Raw genomic sequence first — 23,363 nt, forward strand, 5'->3', positions numbered from 1 at the left:
TCTCTGCTTTTACCTAGTGACATGTTACATAAAAATAAACATATAATACTTGAATACCTATGTTTCAAACAGCATACTCTGTAAATTTGTGTACAAAAAGGTAGGGGCAAGAGAAGTGCAGAAAGAAGCAACAGAGTTGCAGAAAGAGGGAAGAGGGGTGCAGAAAGATATAAAAGAAGTATAGAAAGAAGCAACAGATGTGCAGAAAGACGCAAGAAAAGTGTAGAAAGAGGTAACAGAGGTGCAGAAACAGGCAGGAGAGGTGCAGAGAGAGGAAAGAGAGGTGCATAAAGAGGCAAGAGAGGTATACAAATAAGGAAGTATGGTACATAAAGAGGCAAGAGGGGTGCAGAAAGAAGCAAGAGAGGTACAGAAAGAAGCAAGTGGAATACAGAAAGAAGCAACAGAGGTGCAGATAAAGGAAAGAGGTGTGCAGAAAGAGGTAACAGAAGTACAGCAAGAAGCGACAAGCGCCGACATGTAGGGGCAAGATGGCCGCGGACCGGTCACAGGGGTAGGTCGCTCTAACCTCTCTCTCCCGATGGACAGGAAAATGATTGCAGTTCTACAAGGATAATGTGGAGAATCGGCTGGATTAAGAACGCCCTTTCTAAAGTATTGGCTTTATTGCACCAAAAGACTTTCAGCATGGCCATACATTACACGTGGTCCGAAATAGAAAACAACCTGAAATACTCATACGGTAGAACTGCCGGAAGGAACAGATCCAAGATGCTTCCACGAGGAACCAAACTTAAAGAGGCTAAAGACCCGTCAAAGGATGCTGAAACTGTAGCAGACTCAACGAGACCACCCGATGCCTATGCCGTGACGAGGAAACAGGCGGCAGCTAAAATGGCTGCCGTGGCTTTAGACTCAGCCGCTTAAAAGAAGGCAGCTAAAGAGACGGAAAAAGATGCTGATCTAAAAGCAGAACAAAGGGCTGAGAGGAAGGCGGGAGCTGTGAGGGGAAGACTCGTGAAAACGACACCGAAAGACACAGATGACAAAGCACCAAAAGGCATTAGTATGAGACAGCCTACCTTGGTAGAGGCTTTTACGGGGGTGGCTGGAAACGCCGCTGTAGACGCCGTGGGAAACACAACTGCTGAGCTTGTGGTCCATGGCGGCAGCAACTCGGAGCTGCAAAGCAAATCAGCAGTGTCATCCTCAGCAATGTCGGAGGTGCACGCGCAGGGACTGCCGACCAGGGCAAGCACGGATGCGCTGACACCAGAGCTGGGTGCAACGTCATCATTGCTGGACGTGGAATCGTTAACAGAGCAGCACACCGGAGCAGAGGGAGACGGAGAGGGCACAGCAACCTCAAAGGGGGATACAGATGCGCGCAGGAAGGTAAGCTGCGCTGAGGGCGATGTGGGCCCTGACAATTCCCAAAGGCAGCTCGCACATGCCGGTAATACAGCAGAGAGTGCTACAGTGGGGCAGTCTGTGAGCGAGGCTGTAGGTTACAGTAGCAGTGGCAACAATAATACGCAGTCCCGGGTTATGCAATCTCTCCCAGCACTAGAACATAAAAGAGCTTTGACTGATGGGACTGACCCAGAGAAAGGAGGCTCGCAGGTGGGATTAAATGCTCAGGGCTTACTGGTTACTGCAGAAACTGGACAGCTTGCACCACGTACACCAAATGGCGATTGCTTCTTTTCTGTAAACGATGAAACAGGCACATCAACTGGTACTTCCATGGAGAGCGGGGGTTCCGAGGAGAGTACTGCAGATAAATATTCATCAGATAAAGACTCAGATATAGAGCAATCAGTTTCAGAGGACACAATACAACGGGTCTCAACAACCCAAAGAATAAAACAACAGCAGAGAAGTTGCCACAGATATAGACGTAAAACCCCTATCAGTCCAACAAAAGCAGAAATGACCAAAAAATTGGTATGGGACTATTCTGCAACATCCAGTCTTTATCAAGAGAAGGGCAAGGGCCAGGGGGAGCCAAGAGACCAACTGAGGAGTGTAGAAAGAGATAACAGAGGTGCAGAAACAGGCAGAAGAGGTGCAGAGAGAAGAAAGAGAGGTGCATAAAGAGGCAAGAGAGGTATACAAATAAGGAAGTATGGTACATAAAGAGGCAAGAGGGGTGCAGAAAGAAGCAAGAGAGGTACAGAAAGAAGCAAGTGGAATACAGAAAGAAGCAACAGAGGTGCAGATAGAGGGAAGAGGTGTGCAGAAGGAGGCAACAAAAGTTCAGCAATAAGCAATAGAGGTGCAGAAAGAGGCAAGAGAACTGCAGAAAGGGGAAAGAGAGGCACAGAAAGAGGCAAGATAGGTGCACAAAGAGGGAAGAAGGGTGTAGAAAGAGGTAAGAGTGGTGCAGAAAGAAGCAAGAGAGGTTCATATAGAAGAAAGATGTGCTGAAGAAGCAACAGAGGTGCTGAAAGAGAGAAGAGGGGTGCAGAAAGAGGCAAGAGAAGTGCAGACAGAAGGAACAGAGGTACAGTAAGAGGCAAGAGAAGTGCAGAATGAGGCAACATATGTGCAGAAACAGGCAGTACGGGTGCAGAAAGAGGGAACAGCGGTACAGACAGAGGCAAGAGAGGTGCAGAAAGAAGGAAGAGGGATGCAAACGAGGCAAGAGGGGTATAGACATTTGCAAAAAAAAGTGCAGAAAGAAGCAAGGGCAGAACAGAAAAAAACAACGGAGGTACAGAAAGAGGCTAGAGGGGTGTGGGAAGAGGCAACAGAAGTGCATAAAGAAGCAATAGAGATACAGAAAGAGGCAGGAGAACTGAAGAAAGGGGGAAGAGAGGTGCAGAAAGAGGCAAGAGAGGTGCACAAAGAGGGAAGAAGGGTCCAGAAAGAAGGAAGAGGGGTGCAGAAAGAAGCAAGAGAGTTGCAGAGAGAATTAAGAGAGGTACAGAAAGAAGCAAGAGAAGTGCAGAAGGAGGCCTACTTCAACTCTACCTTTCCACAGACTCATACAAAGTAGCCTACGCACTAATCCTTCTCCCAAGATGTCTTAAACCTCGCTTTTTGTCTTGAAGGTTCACTCTTCATCAACTGCTCAGAATGTTAGGCCTACCAAATGTAAAACATCAATCCTAAGCATATCACTGTTATAAGTCTGACCAAGTTTGTGAAGGTATGCATGCGTGTGTCTCTGATTTTACCTACTGACATGTTACATGAAAATAAACATACAAATACATGAAATATGTGTTTTAAGGAGCATACTCTGTAAATGTGTGTACAAAAACATATAAAAAAGAGAAGTTTAGAAAGAAGCAACAGAGGTGCAGAAAGAGGGGAGAGGGGTACAGAAAGTGGCAACAGAAGTGCAGAGAAATGCATTAGAGGTACAGAAAGAGGCAAGAGAACTGCAGAAAGAGGAAGGAGAGATGCAGAAAGAGGCAAGAGAGGTGCAGGAAGAGGGAAAAAGGGTGCAGAAAGAGGGCAGAGGGGTGCAGAAAGAAGCAAGAGAGGTGCAGATAGAAGTAAGAGAAATGCATAAAAAGCAAGAGTAGTGCATAAGGAGGCCTACTTCGACTGTACCTTTCCATAGACTCATAGAAAGTAGCCTAATCACTGATTCATCTCCCAAGATGTCTTAAACCTCACTTTTCTCTTAAAGGTTAACTATTCATCGGCTGCTCAGAATGTTAGGCCTACCAAATATAAAACAGCAATCCTAACCATATCACTGTTGTAAGTCTACCAACTCTGTGAAAGTATGCATTCATGTGTCTCTGCTTTTACCCATTGACATGTTACATAAAAATAAACATACAAATACTTGAATACCTGTGTTTCAAACAGCATACTCTGTGTAAATGTGTGTACAAAAAGGTAGACATACTTAAAGAAGCAACACAGGTGCAGTAAGAGGGAAGAGAGGTACAGAAAGATACAAGAGAAGTGCAGAAGGAAGCAATAGATGTGCAAAAAGAGGCAGGCAAAGTTCATAAATAAGCAACAGAGGTGCATAAACATGCAGGAGAGGTGCAGAACGAGTGAAGAAGGGTACAGAAAGAAGCAAGAGAAGTACAGAAAGAAGCAAGAGGCGTGCAGAAAAAGGAAGAGAGGTGCAGAAAGAGGCAAGATAAATGCATAAAAGGAAAGAGTGGTGCAGAAAGAGGCAAGGGAGGTACACAAAGAGGAAAGAAGGTTACACAAAGAGGAAAGAAGGGTGCAGAAAGAGGCAATAGGGGTACAGAAATAAGCAACAGAAGTGCAGAAATAAACAAGAGATATGCTGAAAGAAGCAACTGTGGTGAAGAAAGAGGGACGATGAGTGCTAAAAGAGGCAAGAGAAGGCAGTAAGAGGCAACAGAGGTGCAGAAAGAGGCAGGAGAAGGGCAGAAGGATGGAACAGGGATGCAGAAAGAAGAAAGAGAGGTACATAAAGAACAAAGAGGGGTGCAGAAAGAGACAAGAGATGTACAGAAAGAGGGAAGAGTGGTACAGAAAGAAGCAAGAGGGATGCAGAAAGAAGCAAGTGAGGTGCAGTAACTGGCAACAGTGGTGCAGAATGAGGCAAGGCAGGTATAGAAACAGGCAAGAGGACTGCAGAAAGAGGCAAGAGAAGCACTGAAAGAAGCAACAGAGGTGTAGCAAGAAGAGAAGTGATGACAGAGACAACAGAGTTGCAGAAAGAAACAAGAGAGGTGCAGAGAAAAGCAAGAAAAGTGCAGAAAGAGTCTAGTGAGGTGCAGAAAAAGGCAAGAAAAGTATAGAAATAGGCAAGAGAGTTGCAGAAAGAGGCAAGTCAGGTGCATAAACAGGCAAGAGGGGCTCCCGTCCTGCCATATCAAACTGCAATGTCCCAGGGTGGGCACCCCGGGACATTGCTAGAGCTGGCCCTGATAAGTGGCAGTCCCTATGGCCAAAGAGGGCTCCTGCAAACTGGTTTAAAGCCCCTGGTAGGTGGGGGTTCCTGAGGCCAGGGGTCTGCAACAGACCCCCATATTTGAATAAAGTGTGCCCTGGGGTGGGGGTGGTCCCTGGGGCAGTGTGGGGAAGCTCAAGCCAACCACACTAAGGGGCTCATTATGATGGTGGGCGGATATCAGTACACCTGCCCGCCATCATAATGGTGATGGGACCGCCCGCCATCATAACGGTGATGGGACCTCCCGCCAGATGTGCGACAGTCCCATTAAACCCAATTAGGATGTGCCCGCCACAGTGGCGGGCGTATCCTGGCCTTTTACCATTGCAGACGGTGCTGCTAGCTGCAGCACCATCCACAATGGTCAAAGAGCATGCGCAGCATTTCCCTGCCCCACGTGGCAGGCACCACGTGGTGCCTGTCACTTGGTGCATGGAACTGCAGGGGGTACCACGGGTACCACCACTATATTAGTGACTCAGCTCCGCCTGGCATGCAATCGTAATGATTGCCACCGGCGAAAAAGCGGCAGACGGACTTTGTGTTTGCCGCTATCCTGATGGGCAATTCTCCTTACGATGGTGAAACGATCACTGTTCTGTCATCGTCCATATGTCCCCCTGCATTTAAAGCATAAAGCTCCAGGGCAGGTGGTGGTACACGGGGCAGTGTGGGGGGCAGTAGCACCCTGCACAGTATTAAAAAAAGCCCTGCTGGGGCTGAGGGGGTCCTGGATACAAAATTATGTATTGCCCGCGGGACCTGGCCCACCCAGGGGCTTAAAATAACTATTTTTTCTGCCAGATTCCCGAATAACGCCGAAAATGAAAACAAAAAAATGCTTTCTTTGGCCCTATGGTCCTTGTGGGACCCCCTGAGCAGGCCCAGTGGGTCTGAGTGTTTCTACCCTGCCCCATTTTCTTATTTTTTATAATTTTTTTCACCCTTTTTCTTGTGACTCGGTCCACCCGAGTCACAAGATGGTTGCCAACACTTCTTGGTTTGAAGTGTTGGCAGCCAATCAAACTCAAGCATGTACTCGGGTGGGATCCACCCCGGTCACCAGAGACTAATTTATTTTATTTATGAATTTCTCAGGAACTACTGAACGGATTTACACCATTTAAAAAAAAAAGGTCACTTTCTGAACCAAGATCTACCTTTTTCCCAAATTTGGTGTAGTTCCGTTGGGCAGTTCGGGTTGCAGCGTTGTCAAAAGTTTACTATGGAAATTACCATGGAGAATACGTGTTTTGAGATCCCCCTTTTTCCTCAGCCCCGTATGACGAATCAGCCTGAAACTTTCACGGCAGTAGCTGATCGGAGCGCTGCATAAGTTTTGAAAATTTTGCAAAGATTTGTCAACCAGCGGCAAAGATATTGGCAAAAGAAAAAATACGTTTTGAATCAAAACAAAGTCATAACTATAACTACCTACTGGCGACAATATGGTAATATATATATATATATATATATATATATATATATATATATATATATATATACTTTCACAAATGTTGCCCAGAGATGAGGCTGCACTCCGTTTTACAGATGCAGTCAGCTTCCCATTCCGTAATCCCATCCCCCGGCCTGATGCATTTCAGGGAATCCTTTCCCTTTCTTCAGAGGCCAACATGAGCAAACAAAAATTACAAGCAACTGCACTGTCCCCTGCATGTTCTTTAAATATAATTAGCCTCCGCTGTGCCCATCAATTAATACACTTCAACAACGCATGCTGGGACCAGCAGTCAGTTCATTCACCCTTTCTCCCCTCCAGTGGGTTGAGTGCTCATGTTTCTTTACAGGGACCAATGTAGCCATCCATTGGGCATTCAAATGAAACCCTGACTGTCTCAATTCAAATGCTGCTCTGCCGATCACAAAGGGAAACCTTTTCCCCCGCGCAGACCAAGTTCTTTTCAATAGCGGTGCATCGCCTCCACGGCCTGAAACCGCCGCGTATACTTGCTTTCACAAATGTTGCCCGAGTGATGAGGTCGCACTCCGTCACAGGTATGTCACAAACCATTTATTTGAGACATAGTCAGCTTCCTATTCCGTAATCCCGTCCCCCGGCCTGATGCATTTCAGGGAATCCTTTCCCTTTCTTCAGAGGCCAACATGAGCAAACGAAAATTACGTTCAACTGCACTGTCCCCTACATGCTCTTTAAATATAATTAGACTCCGGTGCGTCCATCAATTAATAGACTTCAACATTGCATGCTGGGACCTGCAGTCAGTTCATTCACCCTTTCTCCCCTCCAGTGGGTTGAGTGCTCATGTTTCTTTACAGGGACCAATGTAGCACTACTTTGGGCGTTCAAATGAAGCCCTGACTGTCTCATTTCAAATACCTGCTCTGCCGATCACGAAGAGAAACCATTTCCCCTGCGCAGACCAAGTTATTTTCAATGGCAGCTTGTTGCCTCCACGGCCTGAAACTGAAACTACTTTGTATACTTACTTGTACTTTCACAAATGTTGCCCAGAGATGAGGCCGCACTCCGTCACAGGTAGGCCACAAACCATTTATTTCAGACACAGTCATCTTCCCATTCCGTAATCCTGTCCCCCGGCCTAACGCGTTTCAGGGAATCCTTTACCTTTCTTCAGAGACCAACATGAGAAACAAAAATTATGTGCAACTGCACTGTCCCATGTATGCTCTTTAAATATAATTAGCCTCCGGTGGCCCATTAATTAATACACTTCAACAATGCATGCTGGGACCTGCAGTCAGTTCATGCATCCTTTCTACCCTCCAGTGGGTTGAGTGCTCATGTTTCTTTACAGGGACCAATGTAGCACTACATTGGGCGTTCAAATGAAGCCCTGACTGTCTCAATTTAAATACCTGCTCCTCCAATCACGAAGGGAAATGTTTTCCCCCGCACAGACCAAGGTCTTTTCAATGGCGTTGTGTCGCCTCCATGGCCTGGAACTGCCATGTATACTTGCTTTCACAAATGCTGCCCAGAGATGAAGCCGCACTCCATCAAAGGTAGGTAACAAATCATTTATTTCAGACACAGTTAGCTTCCCATTCCATAATCATGTCCGCTGGCCTGACGCGTTTCAGGGAATCCTTTCCCTTTCTTCAGAGGCTAACATGAAAAACAAAAATTACATGCAACTGCACAGTCCCCTGCATGCTCTTTAAATATAATTAGCCTCCGGTGTGCCCATGAATTAATACACTTCAACAATGCATGCTGGGACCTGCAGCCAGTTCGTGCACCCTTTCTCCCCTCCAGTGGATTGAGTGCTCATGTTTCTTTACAGGGACAATATATATATATATAAAATATTATGTTTATGTGGTTAGCTTTTTTCAAATAAGTTATTTGTTATATTTTGTTAAAGTGCATATTGAATTGAATTTATTTGTTTTTTAATAATTTTTATATTTAATATATTTATTTATTATTTTATTTGTTATACATATAAAATCGATGTTTTGTACTACTATATTTTTTACATCAATATTTTTTGTCAATATTTTTGTACTTACCTGTTAAAAGTATAGGTAGGCTATATTTTAGTAGTCTATATTTTTTCATCGATATTTTTTACATTGATATTTTTACATCAATGCGGTATCAGTGAACCCACGCATCTGACTGGCTCCTTGAGCCCGCCGGTGCGGTGGAGAACCTTGTATTCCCTAAAATGGTGGTGGTGCGTCGGGATTACAATGTCCCTTTATAACTGCCTGTTCAGGTATGCAGAAAGGAACATTGGGGGCCCAAAGTGGGCCCCCCTTCTTTCCTGGCCCTAAGCTGTGAGCACAGGGTGCAGCCATGTTGACCCCTACATATCCCTGCACCATGTGGCAGGCACCACCTGGTGCCTGCCATGTAGTACAGGGATATGTGCAGTGTCCCTTGTTTGCATTGCGGCGCGTACTGCAGCCAGCAGCACCCACCCCAATGCAAAATATAGGCATTGCGTCCGCGGTGGTGGTGGTTGCATTGTAATGCCTCTCACAGGACTGCTGACCGCATGTCAGCCGGTCCCATTTCAGATACAGTGCCGCTGTCGTAATCAGCCCCAAAGACTCTAAAAATAATAGTTGCTACAGGTGAATTTCACCAAGCAGGAGTAGCTCTTACATACAAAAGGTTAGAGACCCTTGACCCTTTCACCAGGCAGGTCCCTCCCCTCAATGCCACGCAACCTCCCTGTGTGAGCACAAACCGCTGTTGCTGCATCTCGTCACTGGTTTGTACCCCGCTAATACTGCCTGCTTCTTGTCCTTTTGTATTTACTCTGCCTCTTCTGTTTTCTCTCTTTACACCCTTGTGCCCCCATATTCTCTTGTGCCTCCATTTATTTTGTGCCCCCTTGCCTCTTGTGACCTCTGCCCGCTCCCAACCCGTATTTCCGCCGCTGCATCCCTGCCCCCCTGCATTCCCATTCGCCACCCCACTCCCGCCTCCCAGCTGCTCCTCCCTCTCACATCCCCTCATATGGAGGCCGCGCAGTGGTAGAGAGAGCGACCCTTGACCCTGTCACCGGGCAGGTTGCCCCCTCACCGCCACGCAGCCCCCCTGTGTGACCTCAGCCCACTGTTGCTGCTGCTCGTAACTGGTTTGTGCCCTGCCAATACTGCCTGCTTCTTGCTCTTTTGTATATACTGTGTCTCTTCTATTTTCTCTCTTTACACCCTTGTGCCCCCATTTTCTCTTGAGTCCCCATTTTCCTTGTGCCCCCTTGCCTCTTGTGACTCCCGCCCGCTCCCCACTCTGTGTTCCCACAGCTGCGTCCCCAGCAGCCCTGCCCCCTGCATTCCCAATCGCCACCCCGCTCCCGCCTCCCAGCTGCTCGTCTTTCCCACATCCCCCAATATGGAGGCAGCACAGTGGACGTGCTCAGAGGGCGCGGCGCTGGCACGCCGAAGGCACGCCTAAGGCAAGACCGTCTGCGCTCGTCCGTGCCTGGACCACGCCCAGTGCCAGGACAACTGGCCCCCCGCACACACCACGATGCCCGCCTGCGCTACGACTCCAGCACCATCCACGCACTCAACACCGTATAATCCCGCACCTGCTGCCTGGACGCCCTGAAATGCACCCAAGGACCCTTCTCCTGCCAGAACTGCAGCTTCACCAGCATCCGGCCCATCAACCCGCCCTCCAAAGAACCCAACTAACTCAGATGCATCCTGCTCAACACCCGCTCCGCCCGAAAACATGGCGTCGAACTCTGGGACCTACTCAACACCAACGCCCCAGACATCGCCTTCCTGACGGAGACCTGATTGACCCCCTCCTTGGCACCTGACATCGCCATAGCCATCCCGAAAGGCTACAAGATCACCCGAAAGGACGGCAGCAATTGAGTAGGAGGAGGAATTGCCATAGTCCACAGAAACACTCTCAAAATCTCGACAAACAATGATGACACCCTCAGCACCGCCGAACACCTGTACTTCCAGATCCACACCGACCCCAACACCACCGTCAGAGCCACCCTCATCTACAGACCCCCCAGACCCGACCACAGTTCAGAGACTCCATCGCCTACTTCATCAGCACACACGCCCTCGCCTCAATGGACTACATCTACAAATCCAACTCCTCCACCTTAATTGACAACCTCTGCAACCTCGGACTCAGACAATTCGTCACAACACCCACTCACGCCACCGGCCACATGCTTGACCCCTTCTTCTCAGCAAGCACCCATGTCTTCTTCGACCGCACCATGAACTCCACTGGACGGACCACTGCTGCATCTACTTCACCTTCCGGAAACCCACCACACACCCATACACCCAGCAGATGCCTCGCCACAGCTTGGGCTGGATCACAGAGGAGCAGCTAACCACCGCCCTTGCCCAGAGCCCACCCGCAGACCTGACCGACCCCGAACACGCAGCCCGCAGCCTCAGACAATGGATCGAAGACTGCGCCAACACCCTTGCGGGGAACAGCGTTTACAAGGCAACTTTTACCACGCACTACCTTTACCACAAAACTTTTACAACGCAAGTCATTACAACGACTTGCGCTGGGGACGCTGTAAGATAGGGAATGGTTTAATTTACTATCCAAAACCTTCCTTACTATCCATGGGAACTGGAGTTGGAATAGTAAATTAAACTATTCACTATCCAGCGCCCCCAACACAAGTCGTTGTAACAACTTGCGTTGTAAAAGTTGCGTGGTAAAGGCATGCTTTTTAAAAGCATGCGTAGTAATGACATACATCCCACCCTTGCCCCACTCAAGAAGCCCCACAACACCCACACCAGCAAGAGAGCCAGCTGGTTCAATGAAGACCTCCAGGCCTCCAAGCAAACCTGCCGAAAACTAGAAAAGAACTGGACCCGTGAAAGAAAACCAGAAAGCTACTCAGCCCACAGGAACGCCACCTGCCGACACCACCAACTCATAAGATCCGCCAAAAGGACCTCCTTCAGAGAGCACATAGACAACAACGCACACAACTGCAAAGAGCTGTTCAGCATCGTGAAGGATTTCTCCATTCCCAGCTCCAACACCAATGGCATCCCACCGTCACAAGACCTGTGCGACTCACTAGCCACCTACTTCCATCGCAATATCGCAGACATCCATGACAGCTTCAATGCCATCACCACCCTGGCTAACACCGACATCCCCGCTCCCACGACCACCACCCACACCAACCACCTGCTCGCCTGGACCAACATCAACAACGATGACACCATTAAGATCATGAACTCCGTCCACTCCGGATCCCCGGTAGACCCCTACCCACACCACATCTGCAAGAAAGCCAACAGCACCATCGCACCCCACTTCCAGAAAACCATCAACATCTACTACCAGACAGCGACCTGGAAGCACACAGAGATCAACGCCCTACTAAAGAAACCCATGGCGGACCCCAAGGACCTCAAGAACTTCCGACCCACCTCCCTGCTCCCGTCCCCGGCAAAGGTCATCAAAAAGGCCATCAACAAACAACTGAGCAGCTTTCTCGAAGAGAACAACATCCTGGACCCATCCCAGTCCTGGTTCCGCAGCAACCACAGCACTGAAACAGCCCTCATTGCCGCCACCGACGACATCAGGATCCTACTCGACAATGGAGAAACTGCTGCACTCATCCTGCTGGACCTCTCAGCCACTTTCGACACAGTCTGCCACTGCACACTAAGAGCACGCCTCCACGACGCCGAAATCCAAGAGAAGGCCCTGGTCTGGACCACCTCCTTCCTCTCCAGGAGAACCCAGAGCGTCTGCCTCCCCCGCTTCCTCTCCGAAGCCACCGAGATCATCTGCGACGTACCCCAAGGCTCATCCCTCAGCCCAACGCTGTTCAGCGTCTACATGGCCCGCTCACCCACATCGCCCGACGGCACGACCTAAACATCATCTCCTATGCTGACGACACCCAGCTGATCCTCCTGCTCACCAAGGACCCCCACACCACCAAAACCAACCTCCATGCAGGAATAAAGGCCATCGCCGACTGGATGAGGAACAGCTGACTGAAGCTGAACTCAGACACAATGGAAGTCCTCATCCTCGGTTCCACCCCCTCAGCCTGGGATGACTCCTGGTGGCCGACGGTACTAGGAGCACCCCCACACCCACCGACCACGGTCATCCTCGACTCCACACTCTCCATGACGAAGCAGGTCAACGCCGTCTCCTACTCCTGCTTCAACACCCTCTGCATGCTTCGCAGGATCATTGAGTGGATTCCCACCAAAACTAGAAGGACGGTAACCCAGGCCCTCATCAGAAGTAGACTGGACTACGGCAGCGCACTCTTTTTTTTATTTTTTTACACACAGTTATCTACCCCTCCTATGCTACTAATTATATCTGTGTATTTTCTTCCCTTACTTGCTTCCCTCTGAACTTGGATTTAAGGAGGCACATGGTCACTTAAGGACTTATCACTCCTAGATTGCAGTCAATCAATCCCCTCCAACCCCATAAGAGAAGAGAAGCGATTAGAAGTAGGGGTGTTGAACATGGGGGGGCCGAATAGTCCGAGAACTTAGGTTCCCACGTCTCCAGGGGTTATCAATTAAAGCTTTCGGGTAAAAATAGCTTAGGTCTCTAGTGGAAATACCTCCCTCATAACCATCAGGGAAACAGTCTCAGATGTGGTTTGTCACCCTGCGATCTCTAAAGTTTATAACAATTATGTCCCCTGGAATATCCTTCGGTCTTCTCCCAATCCAACCTAACCATCTAACATTTAGAATTTCACCATCTAAATGTGCAGGTAAAGGTCTGTTTGTTCTTAGCCAATTCATAGCTTTGTTCTTAACGGTCTGATGATTTTCGAATTTCCATGGTGGCAACTCAGGCACCCCTGTTAGTACAATAACAAGGGGTTCTGCCTCCGGCGGAAGATCAATGTGGTTTGCAGGCCCCATAGTCTGTTTGTTCTTATTAGGGGTCCTCTGCATGTTAACCTGATTCCCCTGGACTTTCTTGTTTAATTGCCTATTTTCTGGTAAATCTCTTGGGGTTAATAGACTCTAGAGCTATGTTCTGAATCTGTGTACCTGTGATGTTATCATGGACTATTGGATGCAACTTGCTACTAGATTCATTGTTAGTTGCTATGGGCACTATCCTCGTCTCAGGATCAATCAAGGGAGGCCTCTTAGGCAACAATTCTTTAAGTAGGTTGGAATTAGCAATTCCAATATCTGTAATGGACCCCAATTGTTCATGCATTCGCTTGACCCTCTCAACTATAGGTAATAGCAAGGATTTAATCAAATGCTCAATGTTGTTCATTAGTGTTTGCTGAGAATGTGTAATCAAAAAACCCTGATTATCCGCACTAGCATGTAAACCTTTGGGTTTCTTCGGACTCGTAACAGCCCTGCAGGATTTTGCTCGACTTCCCTTTTTCTTTTTAAAGGAATGCCTACCCCTAGTAGTTTAGTACTAGTGACCTTCTCAGGAATAGAATTACTAGAAAAGGCAAGTAATGATTCTTCCGAGGGTAGTTCTAATTGTGAATCTAGACTGGTGTCAGAAATATTGGGATCCCCATGGGTCGCTGTTCGAGCTGAGAGGTCTTGGAGCTGTGGGGGAATACCTATATCATTTGATTGTTTGTTACTAATACTAGTAAGCGTAGGTGTTCTTGCTGACTGAATAGCCCCCAAAGATGAGCGTTTGCTCTGCCATTCTGAGGATATTTGTCTCTCAGTTAGTGCTATTTCTTTTTCTAAAACAGAAGTAGCCCTTGTAATAAAAGCATCTAATGTCCCTCTCACAGAGCCTCCCACTGACGATTTCCGTCCTAAGCTCAGGATGTTATTGATATTTAAACCGTGGACTTAACACAAGAGGCAAGGATGAAAATGTGAGGTTTTCTGTTAATACATATAGTCTTACTTCAATGTCCGTGGGATCAAAGGGGGTAGCCCAGCCCAGCCTTGGCCAGCCCCGGATGGCCACAGACGGCCCGCCCTTTGCCCGGGCTTAGCCCGGCACCGCCTGTGCGCATCCCGCGACGCTGAAGGAGCTCTGGTCTTTTGTGCGCCTTCCGGGCGCGTCAGTGGGCGGAAGAGGGCAGAGTCACCAGGCAAAGGATTGTGGGGGCTGTTGTCCCACCGCTCGGCGGCCGCGTGGTGTTCCTGTCGTGGCGGCGGTGGGGACCAGCAGCCAACCGTGGGTACAAGCGCTGGTAGCGCTGTGGCCAAAAATGCTCCCAAAACAAAGTCTCTGATGCCCAAGGTAAAGTTCCAGGTGAGTAAATGAAGTCGCACTCTACGCAGGAGCCCCGGCTAAACTCCTGAAACGGCTCCAACGCATCCAGAACGCCGGCGCACGCCTGATCCTCGACATCCCCCGCCGCAGCCCCACTACATCACACCCCACCTGAGAGACCTGCACTGGATCCTCATCAACAATAGGATAACCTTCAAGCTCTTCACCCATGCACACAAGGCACTCCATGACACCGGATCAGTGTACCTTAACAGCCGACTCTGCCTCTACACCCCCGCCCACCAGCTTCTCTCCACAGACCGCACCTTCGCCACCATCCTCCGCATCCGAATAGTGACCGCCGCCGGCAGATCATTCTCCCACCTCGCCGCCAAGACGGTGAACACCCTCCCCACCCATCTATGGCAGACAGAAGACTTCCTAACCTTCAGGAGACTCCTTAAGACCTGGCTCTTCGAACAGTAGCAGGTTCCCCCCAGCGCCTTGAGACCCTCACGGGTATGTTCTGCACTTTACAAATGCTATAATTGATTGATTGATTGATTGATTGAGACCCCTGTCTTATACCACTAGTCATATCACCTCTCAAGCCTTGCAGGCCATCCTTGATGCAAGCACCTTTCAATGACTCTTCTCAGTGAGTGAATATAAGCATTGAAAATGCAGAACACACGCAGAAGAAAAGTACACTGTCTATGTAGATGTGTCTTGTAAAGCCTACTCTATTGTGCCAAGGAACTACAAAAGAAAATCATATTCTAATATGTCTGTTTCTAATTTCCTTGTAACGTGCTTTGCATTTGAAATTTGATTTAAAATAATACATATGTTGCATAAAATACACTTTAAATATTAGCACATTATCGCCAAAAAACACACATTTCTTAAAACAATGACAGACATATCAGCAGTCTCAGGCAAACAATGAATACTAAAGGAATGAACATAAATATTCTAAATCTTTCTAAAGAGCACTATTTAATAAATTTTGAAAAAACTTGTGAAACACGGTCCTATATTGCCATTTCAGAGTTCAGACTGGCCACATGTTCCATACCTGAAAAGATGCTCTTGCATTTCTTTACAACAAGCCTTTTCCCCCAACATTCTATAAAATTGATTACTGTAAATGATCTTTCTCTATGTCTAGAGTATCCCCCTTTCACACGGAAAAGACAAAATCAATACACATAAAATCAAAACAAATGCATTTGATTTCCCTGAACACTGAAATTATGTTTGAGAACTGTTTATACTTGTAGCTTTTCTGTCAAATGAACACATCAGTTCTTATGCCATTGTCCTCATTAAAGCTCTTGCAAGTAAACACTGTAACTGCCTGTATTGATTTTGTGTATAAATAGAAATATTTAACAGCGTCTTTTTTGCTTTCAGAGGCATTTATGTAGCAGTAATATTTCATTACAAAGACAACATGTTAGTAACCAATGAAGATCAAATACCAATTGTGGAAATTGATGACTCTTATACCAGTTCAATTATGCAAGATTTTCTGTGGTTCACTAAGGTATGTGAGCATCCTTGTTTGGCACATTATGAATTGTATGTGATATTTATATCATGTCCAAACTAACTATGTGCTATTCACCTTTTAAAATGAAATTTAAAATGTAAATGTAAATTATGATTATAAAAATGCTAACTCTCCACACAATAGTGCATCAAAGTCACATTATATATCAATGTTGTTTAAAGTTTCATAAACATGTTCAATATATTTACTTGCATTGGAGTATTTTCACACAGATCAATCAATATATAGCTGGTTGAGGATGGGCATGAAGGTATGAACTCCCCGAATCTACCACCCTGTGATCACTGTGATGTATTCCATTGCTGCTAAATTTGCCATATGTGGACTTATTTATGTGTCAAGTTGTCTATGTTAACTGTTTTTATCGGTGTAAACTGTTTTTACTTATGTACTGTTTATGGTCTACATCGACCGAAATAAAGTTGTTGGAATGGTTAACTACTGTGAATGCAGTTGTTTCCGTTAAAGAATAAAAGTGTTCAAGGTGTGTTGAAGAGTGCAATAGTTATTTCTATTTCACAATAAAAACAATACGAAGTGTTTTCATGGTAACACTAGCGATAATTCACTTTAAATGATTCACCACAATTTTAAGCTAATGCATTTATAAATGTTGAAAAGAAACTGATGTTAAATCTCACTGATACTTTAAAAGAACTAAGGGGCAGATTTACAAGCCCCTTGCGCCTCTTTTACGCCGCCGTTGCGTCACTTTTGTGACGCAGAAGCGGAGCAAAAGATGCGCCATGGTGCGGGGTATTTACAATGTGAGGCATCTGTGAGATGCATCACGTTGTAAAGCCCTGTGCCACAAGGAGGCGTTCCGACACGGGGGGGGCGTTCCTGCGCAGGAACGCCTCCTAAAAGATTTCACTCAGTCACTTTTAGGCCAATGCTGTGTCAAAACCCTGCGCCTGCTTGAAGCAGGCGTAAGGCTTGACGCAGCATTGGAAGAATAGGCCCCACAGAGCATCGCTGGAGCTGCGTCACGCTTGTGACGCAACTCCAGCAATGTGACACTTTACGGCACAGATGCGTGACACATCTGCAACGTTTTTGCCCCATGGTGCACCGCATTGTAAATGCGGCGCATCATGGGCGGCGGAGCTGCGGCGCACAATTACTGGCGCATCCCTGCTAATTTGCAGGGAAATGCCAATAATTGCAAATCTGCCCCTTAGTGCACCCCTCTTGTGTGTGAAACCAATTCTCTTATGCAGACTAAAGATAATGCAAATGGGTGCTTTTTTTAAGATTATGTGGCATTGGCTTAGACCTCGGGCGTGCACCACAGCAATCCATTGCTGTATTTCAGTTAATTAAGACACCTACAATAACATTAAAATATTAATATAGCATTGGAGCTTGCTGCTGAGTCCTGTAATGGTTGGAAAATGAAGCGCGGGAGGGATGCAACCTGAAACTCCGGCATGCTCCATAATAAAGCATAGCTGTAATCAAGTTTGGTTTCAATCATGGCAACTACAACAGGCAGCATTTATATGTAAATCGAATTTAGAGACTCGTATTCTGCTGGAAATTCTTGAATAGCTGCTATTTAAAGTGAAATATGTTGCTGTTCAGAGTCTGTGGCCACAGGCATGCGCCATATAATGAGCAATTGAATCCGATCAGTTCTAAAGTTAAGTGGCTAATTCAACAAATTATGTGTGGTCATGGGTTTAGTCTTGAAAACAACACTTTTTTGCAAGACATCAAGCCAGTGAGCATATTGAATTCCATCAAAGTCACTCAGGTCCTGCGATGAGATAGGTCATCAATTTGAGCCAAAAGGTAAACTGAGGACACGTTTATTTGTAGGACGTAACTTTTCTGTTAAGAATGCATTACGTAAATTCCTTTTGCATATATTGGCAAAAAACAGGGCTTTCATACGGCCGGCCAGAGCTGCATTCCATCCATACTGTTGCAACATTTTCTTGCTCTTGTAATTGACAGTCAACCAATGTAGTAATGTAGAGGAGCATAAGACATAGCCACTGACAATCTCCCCAGTCGTGCAATCTTCATAGGTAGAGCCCCAGAGATCTGCGATTCATCTTCTTTATCAATATCAATTGCAGGTACTCAGGTGAAAGGTTCCCTACCTTCCATGTGACTTATACCAAATTGTAAGGAGGTTTATATCAAAGGTTGTAAAGCACCAGGAACAACATTTTCATTTTCAGTTTTTGGGGGGAGGCATTGTTTTGCTTTTTATTTACTGCATTTTTGATTTCGAACTACTGAATGAACACATACCTTCTCAATGAAGTGACAGAGAGAGGCATTAGCCTTCTTGGCTTAACGCCTCTCTCCGCCACTTCGGAAACGCGAGGCTGCACCCTATTCTCAAGGATACGGTGCAGCCTCGCATTTCCCCCTGCGATGGGGCCAAGTTTCACAATTTAGTGCCAGCTCAGGCACCCTTGCACCAAAGTTCAAGGGTGTCTGCAAGTAGGGAGGTTTGTTTATCTACAGGAAGGTTTCCCATGCTGCACATAAACAAACCTAAAATGCCAGTTTGTAACTTACATGTGTGCTGCTTCGTGCAGCACACATGTAAGGTACTAAACGCCATTTTTAAAAAAGGTTTGTTTATGTACAGGAAGGTGTCCCTTCCTGTACATAAGCAAACCATGGCATGTTGCTTTTTCCATGTGTGCTGCACAAGGCAGCACACATGATAAAAGAAAAAAACGAGGAGAAAAAAAGCATTTCTCTTCGTTTCGCCACCTTAAGACCAGATTTTTCCTAGTCTTAAGTTTGACACTACCTCCTATTTACGCTGCCCTTGACAATAGGAGGTAGTGGCAAACTGAAGGGTGTTGCGGTGGAACGCCCACCGCAACACCCACTGCAAGCCCTTTCATGCTAAAAACAGCGTGAAGGGGGCCCTATTCGCAAGGTAGCATTAAGCTGTGTTAAGCCACTTACGTGGCTTAATGCTGCCTTGTGAATAGGGCTAAGCCCCTATCGCCACAACAACGTCACTGAAAGTGGTGTTGTGGTGGCTATAGGGTCTTGAGAATATGCCCGGTAGTTGCTTAGAGAATGCTAACAACTACGCATTGCAGAGGATTCCAATACTAAAATACCCTTGAAATCCAGTCTGGTTAATCGAGTCAAGATTGAAAAGTCAAACTTTCAGTTTTAAAGATGGACAATGATGATGCCAAATGCACCTGATATGGCATGAGGTTCCACTGTTTAGCCGCCATAAAAGTTAAAGAGCGGCCTTCAGTTTGTGCACTACAAACTCTACGGATGCTAAGAAGAATGACCCTGCCAATCTTATGTGTCTGATTGGGATGTGTAGCTGTACTAGTGAAGAACCGGGTTTTAGAACCCAGCGGCGCCAGGGGAAACACCCGATGTCTTCGAGTTCACCTGTCTTGGCATACAGAGACACGGGATACTTCTTGGTGGCGTCAAAGATCAAATTTATATGCTGTAACCAGGAACAGAAGTCTACAAAGCACGACACGGGTGGTTCGCTAGAGTCTGCACAATTTTCGGATTGCGAGACATCGTCTTTTATGCTAGAAATCACATTCCTGACAAGCACCAATTATTTACAAACTATCCAATCGTAGGTGACATTGCAAAAGGTATCACATAACGACAATCCCACTTTTCAATTGTCCAGCCCATCATCAATTACACAGGAAGGCCCCACATTCTTGCTCGGACAGGCCAGACGAACCCATAATAAAAGACCACAACCCAAACCATAAATAGGCCATAAAAGAAGGAACAGAAACAGATGAGAAGCAAGATAGAAGGGTGTGTGCGTGTACCATAAACTCAGCAATGTCCTGCTCTTTGATCTCTATCTTGACCAGCTGCCGGACCAGGAACTGGCTCAACAAGTTAGCTTCGGGCAACAGAGTCAGCTCACTCAGGTCACACAGAAGTCAGCTAAAGGTGTACGTGTCCCAAAAGACTCGTTCGGCCGTAGTCATCGGCCTATGTGAGGGCAACCACAAAATCGTACACAAAATGGAACCCAAAGGTTCAGAACGAAATCGCTTATTTCATAGTGAATCCATCACTCGAACATTACGAAAACACTCGTACATGCCGCACTCATCATTTGCGGTTCGCTGTTACCAAAATCGTCACGATACGACGACCTTTATGAAACGGGTTCAGAATCAGAGAACCTCAGACCCTCCTTTTGCCCTTACATAGGCAATAACCTAAACTCACGTCAGTCTGAATCCAGGTCTATATTCATCAGATCATCAAGATGTTGCTGTAGCATCATCTTATTACTTAGTAGCTCTCTCTGGACAGGTCTCCTCGCACACGAAGTAGCACAAATGCCACATATAGCAGGAGCACACTGTACACAAAGACAGAACAGGAAAAGGATAGCTAAAACCATCCCAATGATCATCAGAATCTTCCATCCACAAGTGGATAACAATCCCCAAAACCATCCCATTAACGACCAATCTCCTTCGTCCACGTGTATAGACTCGGAGATCTTATGTAGCTTGGAAATGGCTTGGTACACTGTGGGAGCGTTGTCTGGAATGAAAACGCAGCAGCTTGATTGAATCAATTTACATACCCCTCCTCTATCTGCAAGTATGACATCTAACGCAACTCTGTTCTGAAGAGTCATAAGGCGACCCGACTGGAGCTCAGCAGTCAAGTTACTAAGGGCACCGGCAGTCTCAACTACAGTGGACTCAACCACTCTCGTCAATTGCCGTATGTTCCTGCTGTTAACCTTTGTTCCCCAAAACGGCAGAAAACCCTTCAAAAAATCTCCCAATTCTTGTCCAGCGGTATCTTCCTTATTGAAGACACCTCTAACAACTCTCGTCTTATGGTAATCTGCCGCAGCTGTATACGTGGGAGGCAACAGGAACGAGACATAACATGTGCCTGAGAAATCAGGGGGCAACCATGTATATGCTCTATTGTAACAGACAAAATAGGTACCCTTAGCTGCTAAAAACGATGGGGAAGTCTGGGACGCAAAAACATACGTCTCAGTGCAAATACTCTTCCCTAACTGAGCTCTCGGATTCTTGCCATTGCCTTGCAGGCAAAAATGACCACGATGGGGTATGATCCAAATCGGAGACGATCTTTCCGCTCGCTGTTTTCCACTCAGACTAACACCATATCCAGTCAAGTTCTATCCAATATATGCTAGTGTCTCATCTCCTGGGATAGTCTCATATGAGTCAATTCCTCTAATCATATCTACTATACCCTTGACTAGAGCACTATTCCTTGGATTGTCTTTCACAGAACGCTGGGGGTAAACTTCACGAGCATAGATGAACATCGTTCTGTATGCCCACACAGAACCATTGTAGCTGAAAGGCAAGACCAGATAAGGAATACCTTTATCGGTAGTATGAGGCATAAGGCCACACACCCAACAATTAGTGGTGTTCACTACTAGCTGGTGTTGGTGCAAAAGTTGAACAAAGGAGTTATTAATAAATTCTAGTCTTCTAGTGGACTCATGTTCAGGAAAAGGGTGAAAAGAATGCGAAGACACAGTAGACGAAGACATGGGTTGTGTAGTGGGTACAAACATCACCTGAAAAGAGAAAGTAATATATCCCACCAAGAACATCATTATGCTAAGTACCATCAGAAGGCACATTATTAGAAAACATTTCCTACTCCATATTCTACACAATTTGGTTTTAAAGTTCATTTCTTCAACAGGTCTCTCCATCTCGAAAAACTCCATCCTCTAACCGTGCTGTTCGCGGCAGTTGGTTCGATTCGCTCAGTGTACCTCTGAATGTCCCAGGGAACGCCCTAAAACAAACCAGAACCGTCGACCTTGTGTCTACACGGCCGTACGCTCTGAGTCTTTATACCGCGACCCTACAGCTGAACCCGGATGGCGGTTCTAAAAAACAAAAATCTGTCAAAACAGTTTCTCAGATGGGAGAGCTTAGTTTCAAAAAATAGCAAAGGAAAGACTTTATTTTATTCCTCCATCGACTCTCGGTCGTAAATTATAGCGGCCTTTACCAGGCAATGTCTGTTCACGAAACAATAGTTCAGGTTCAGAAGTGTCTAAGCGAACTGATGGAGGCACAGCTTCTTGCAGAATATCGTCGTTCTCACGCTCAGAACTTGTCCCAATTAAACATGCATTGCTGAACGGCACACAGCACGGTCTCACTTTCTGAATCGGCAATACCTTTCTGGTCCCACCGGTCATACGGCAGATGCAAAGGAGCTCTCTTACAATGTACGCCGTGGATCCAGTTCTTTTTCCCGTGCATTCGCACCGCAGATCGCGTCGATAACAACACCAAGTAAGGTCCGGTCCAGCGAGGCTGATCGTTCTTTGTCGAAAAATTCTTGACCAGGACCCACGAACCAGGATCGATAGCGTGTCCTGGACCTTCAGATGCTTGGGGCAGTGTTTCGTGAACCTGTTGGTGTAAGACACGCAATTTAATCGTCAAATCATACAGATAATCAAGCAATACAGAATGATAGATTTCACTAAATTTAGTCGACTCAGCACTCCCCATATATTTGCCGGGCAACCAAAAACTATTTCATAGGGACTAAGTCCCACTCGAGAATGTACTGTCATCCTAGTGGGTGCTAATGGCAAAGCATCGGGCCATTGGAGACCAGAGCTCACCTGAATTTTGGCTAACTTCAGCTTCAAGGTGCCATTATAGCACTCAACTAAACCAGCTGATTGGGGGTGATTTGCAGCGTGAAACTTCTGTTGAATACCTAATCCATCACATACTCTCTTCATCACTTGACCCACAAATTCACTCCCATTGTCACTCCAGACCATTCTCAGCAAACCATACCTAGGGAAAAGCTTTAGCTGTGGACAGAGCAGTGTTATCTTTCAGGGGATATGCTTCTACCCATCTCGAAAAGGCACAAACAACCACGAGGACGTACTTCAGGTTGTTACACCTCTTCATATGAATGAAATCTAATTGCAAAACCTTGAACGGATACGTTTGAGGTGCAAAATGACCAGCTGGAGTTGGAGTTCCCTTACCAGGATTATACATCAGACAAACCATACAATTCTTGACCAAGTTCTCTGCACACTTAGGAATTCCAGCATTTTGCCATACTGGAGCCAACAACTTACAAATCCCTTTTGCACTAATATGAGCCATTCCATGAGCCATCGTAACCACTGCAAGCGCGTAGGCATCAGGTAACAACCATCGTTGATGCTCTGACAACTCAATCCAACAACCATTCGAATCCAA

General features: G+C 46.4%; 1 protein-coding gene across 1 annotated transcript in view; it reads left to right on the forward strand.

The window, feature by feature from the left end:
• The window catches only part of ANKFN1 (ankyrin repeat and fibronectin type III domain containing 1), a 1,140,330-nt gene that overhangs the window by 515,905 nt on the left and 601,062 nt on the right, over positions 1-23,363 (forward strand). Inside the window, exon 9 of the mRNA XM_086928764.1 lies at positions 15,960-16,092. Coding sequence (XP_086784890.1) covers positions 15,960-16,092 — 133 coding nt within the window. The remainder of the gene's footprint in view (positions 1-15,959; positions 16,093-23,363) is intronic.

This window comes from Lissotriton vulgaris, chromosome 7 (genome assembly GCF_964263255.1).
Source record: "Lissotriton vulgaris chromosome 7, aLisVul1.2, whole genome shotgun sequence".
Taxonomy (NCBI): Eukaryota; Metazoa; Chordata; class Amphibia; order Caudata; family Salamandridae; genus Lissotriton; species Lissotriton vulgaris.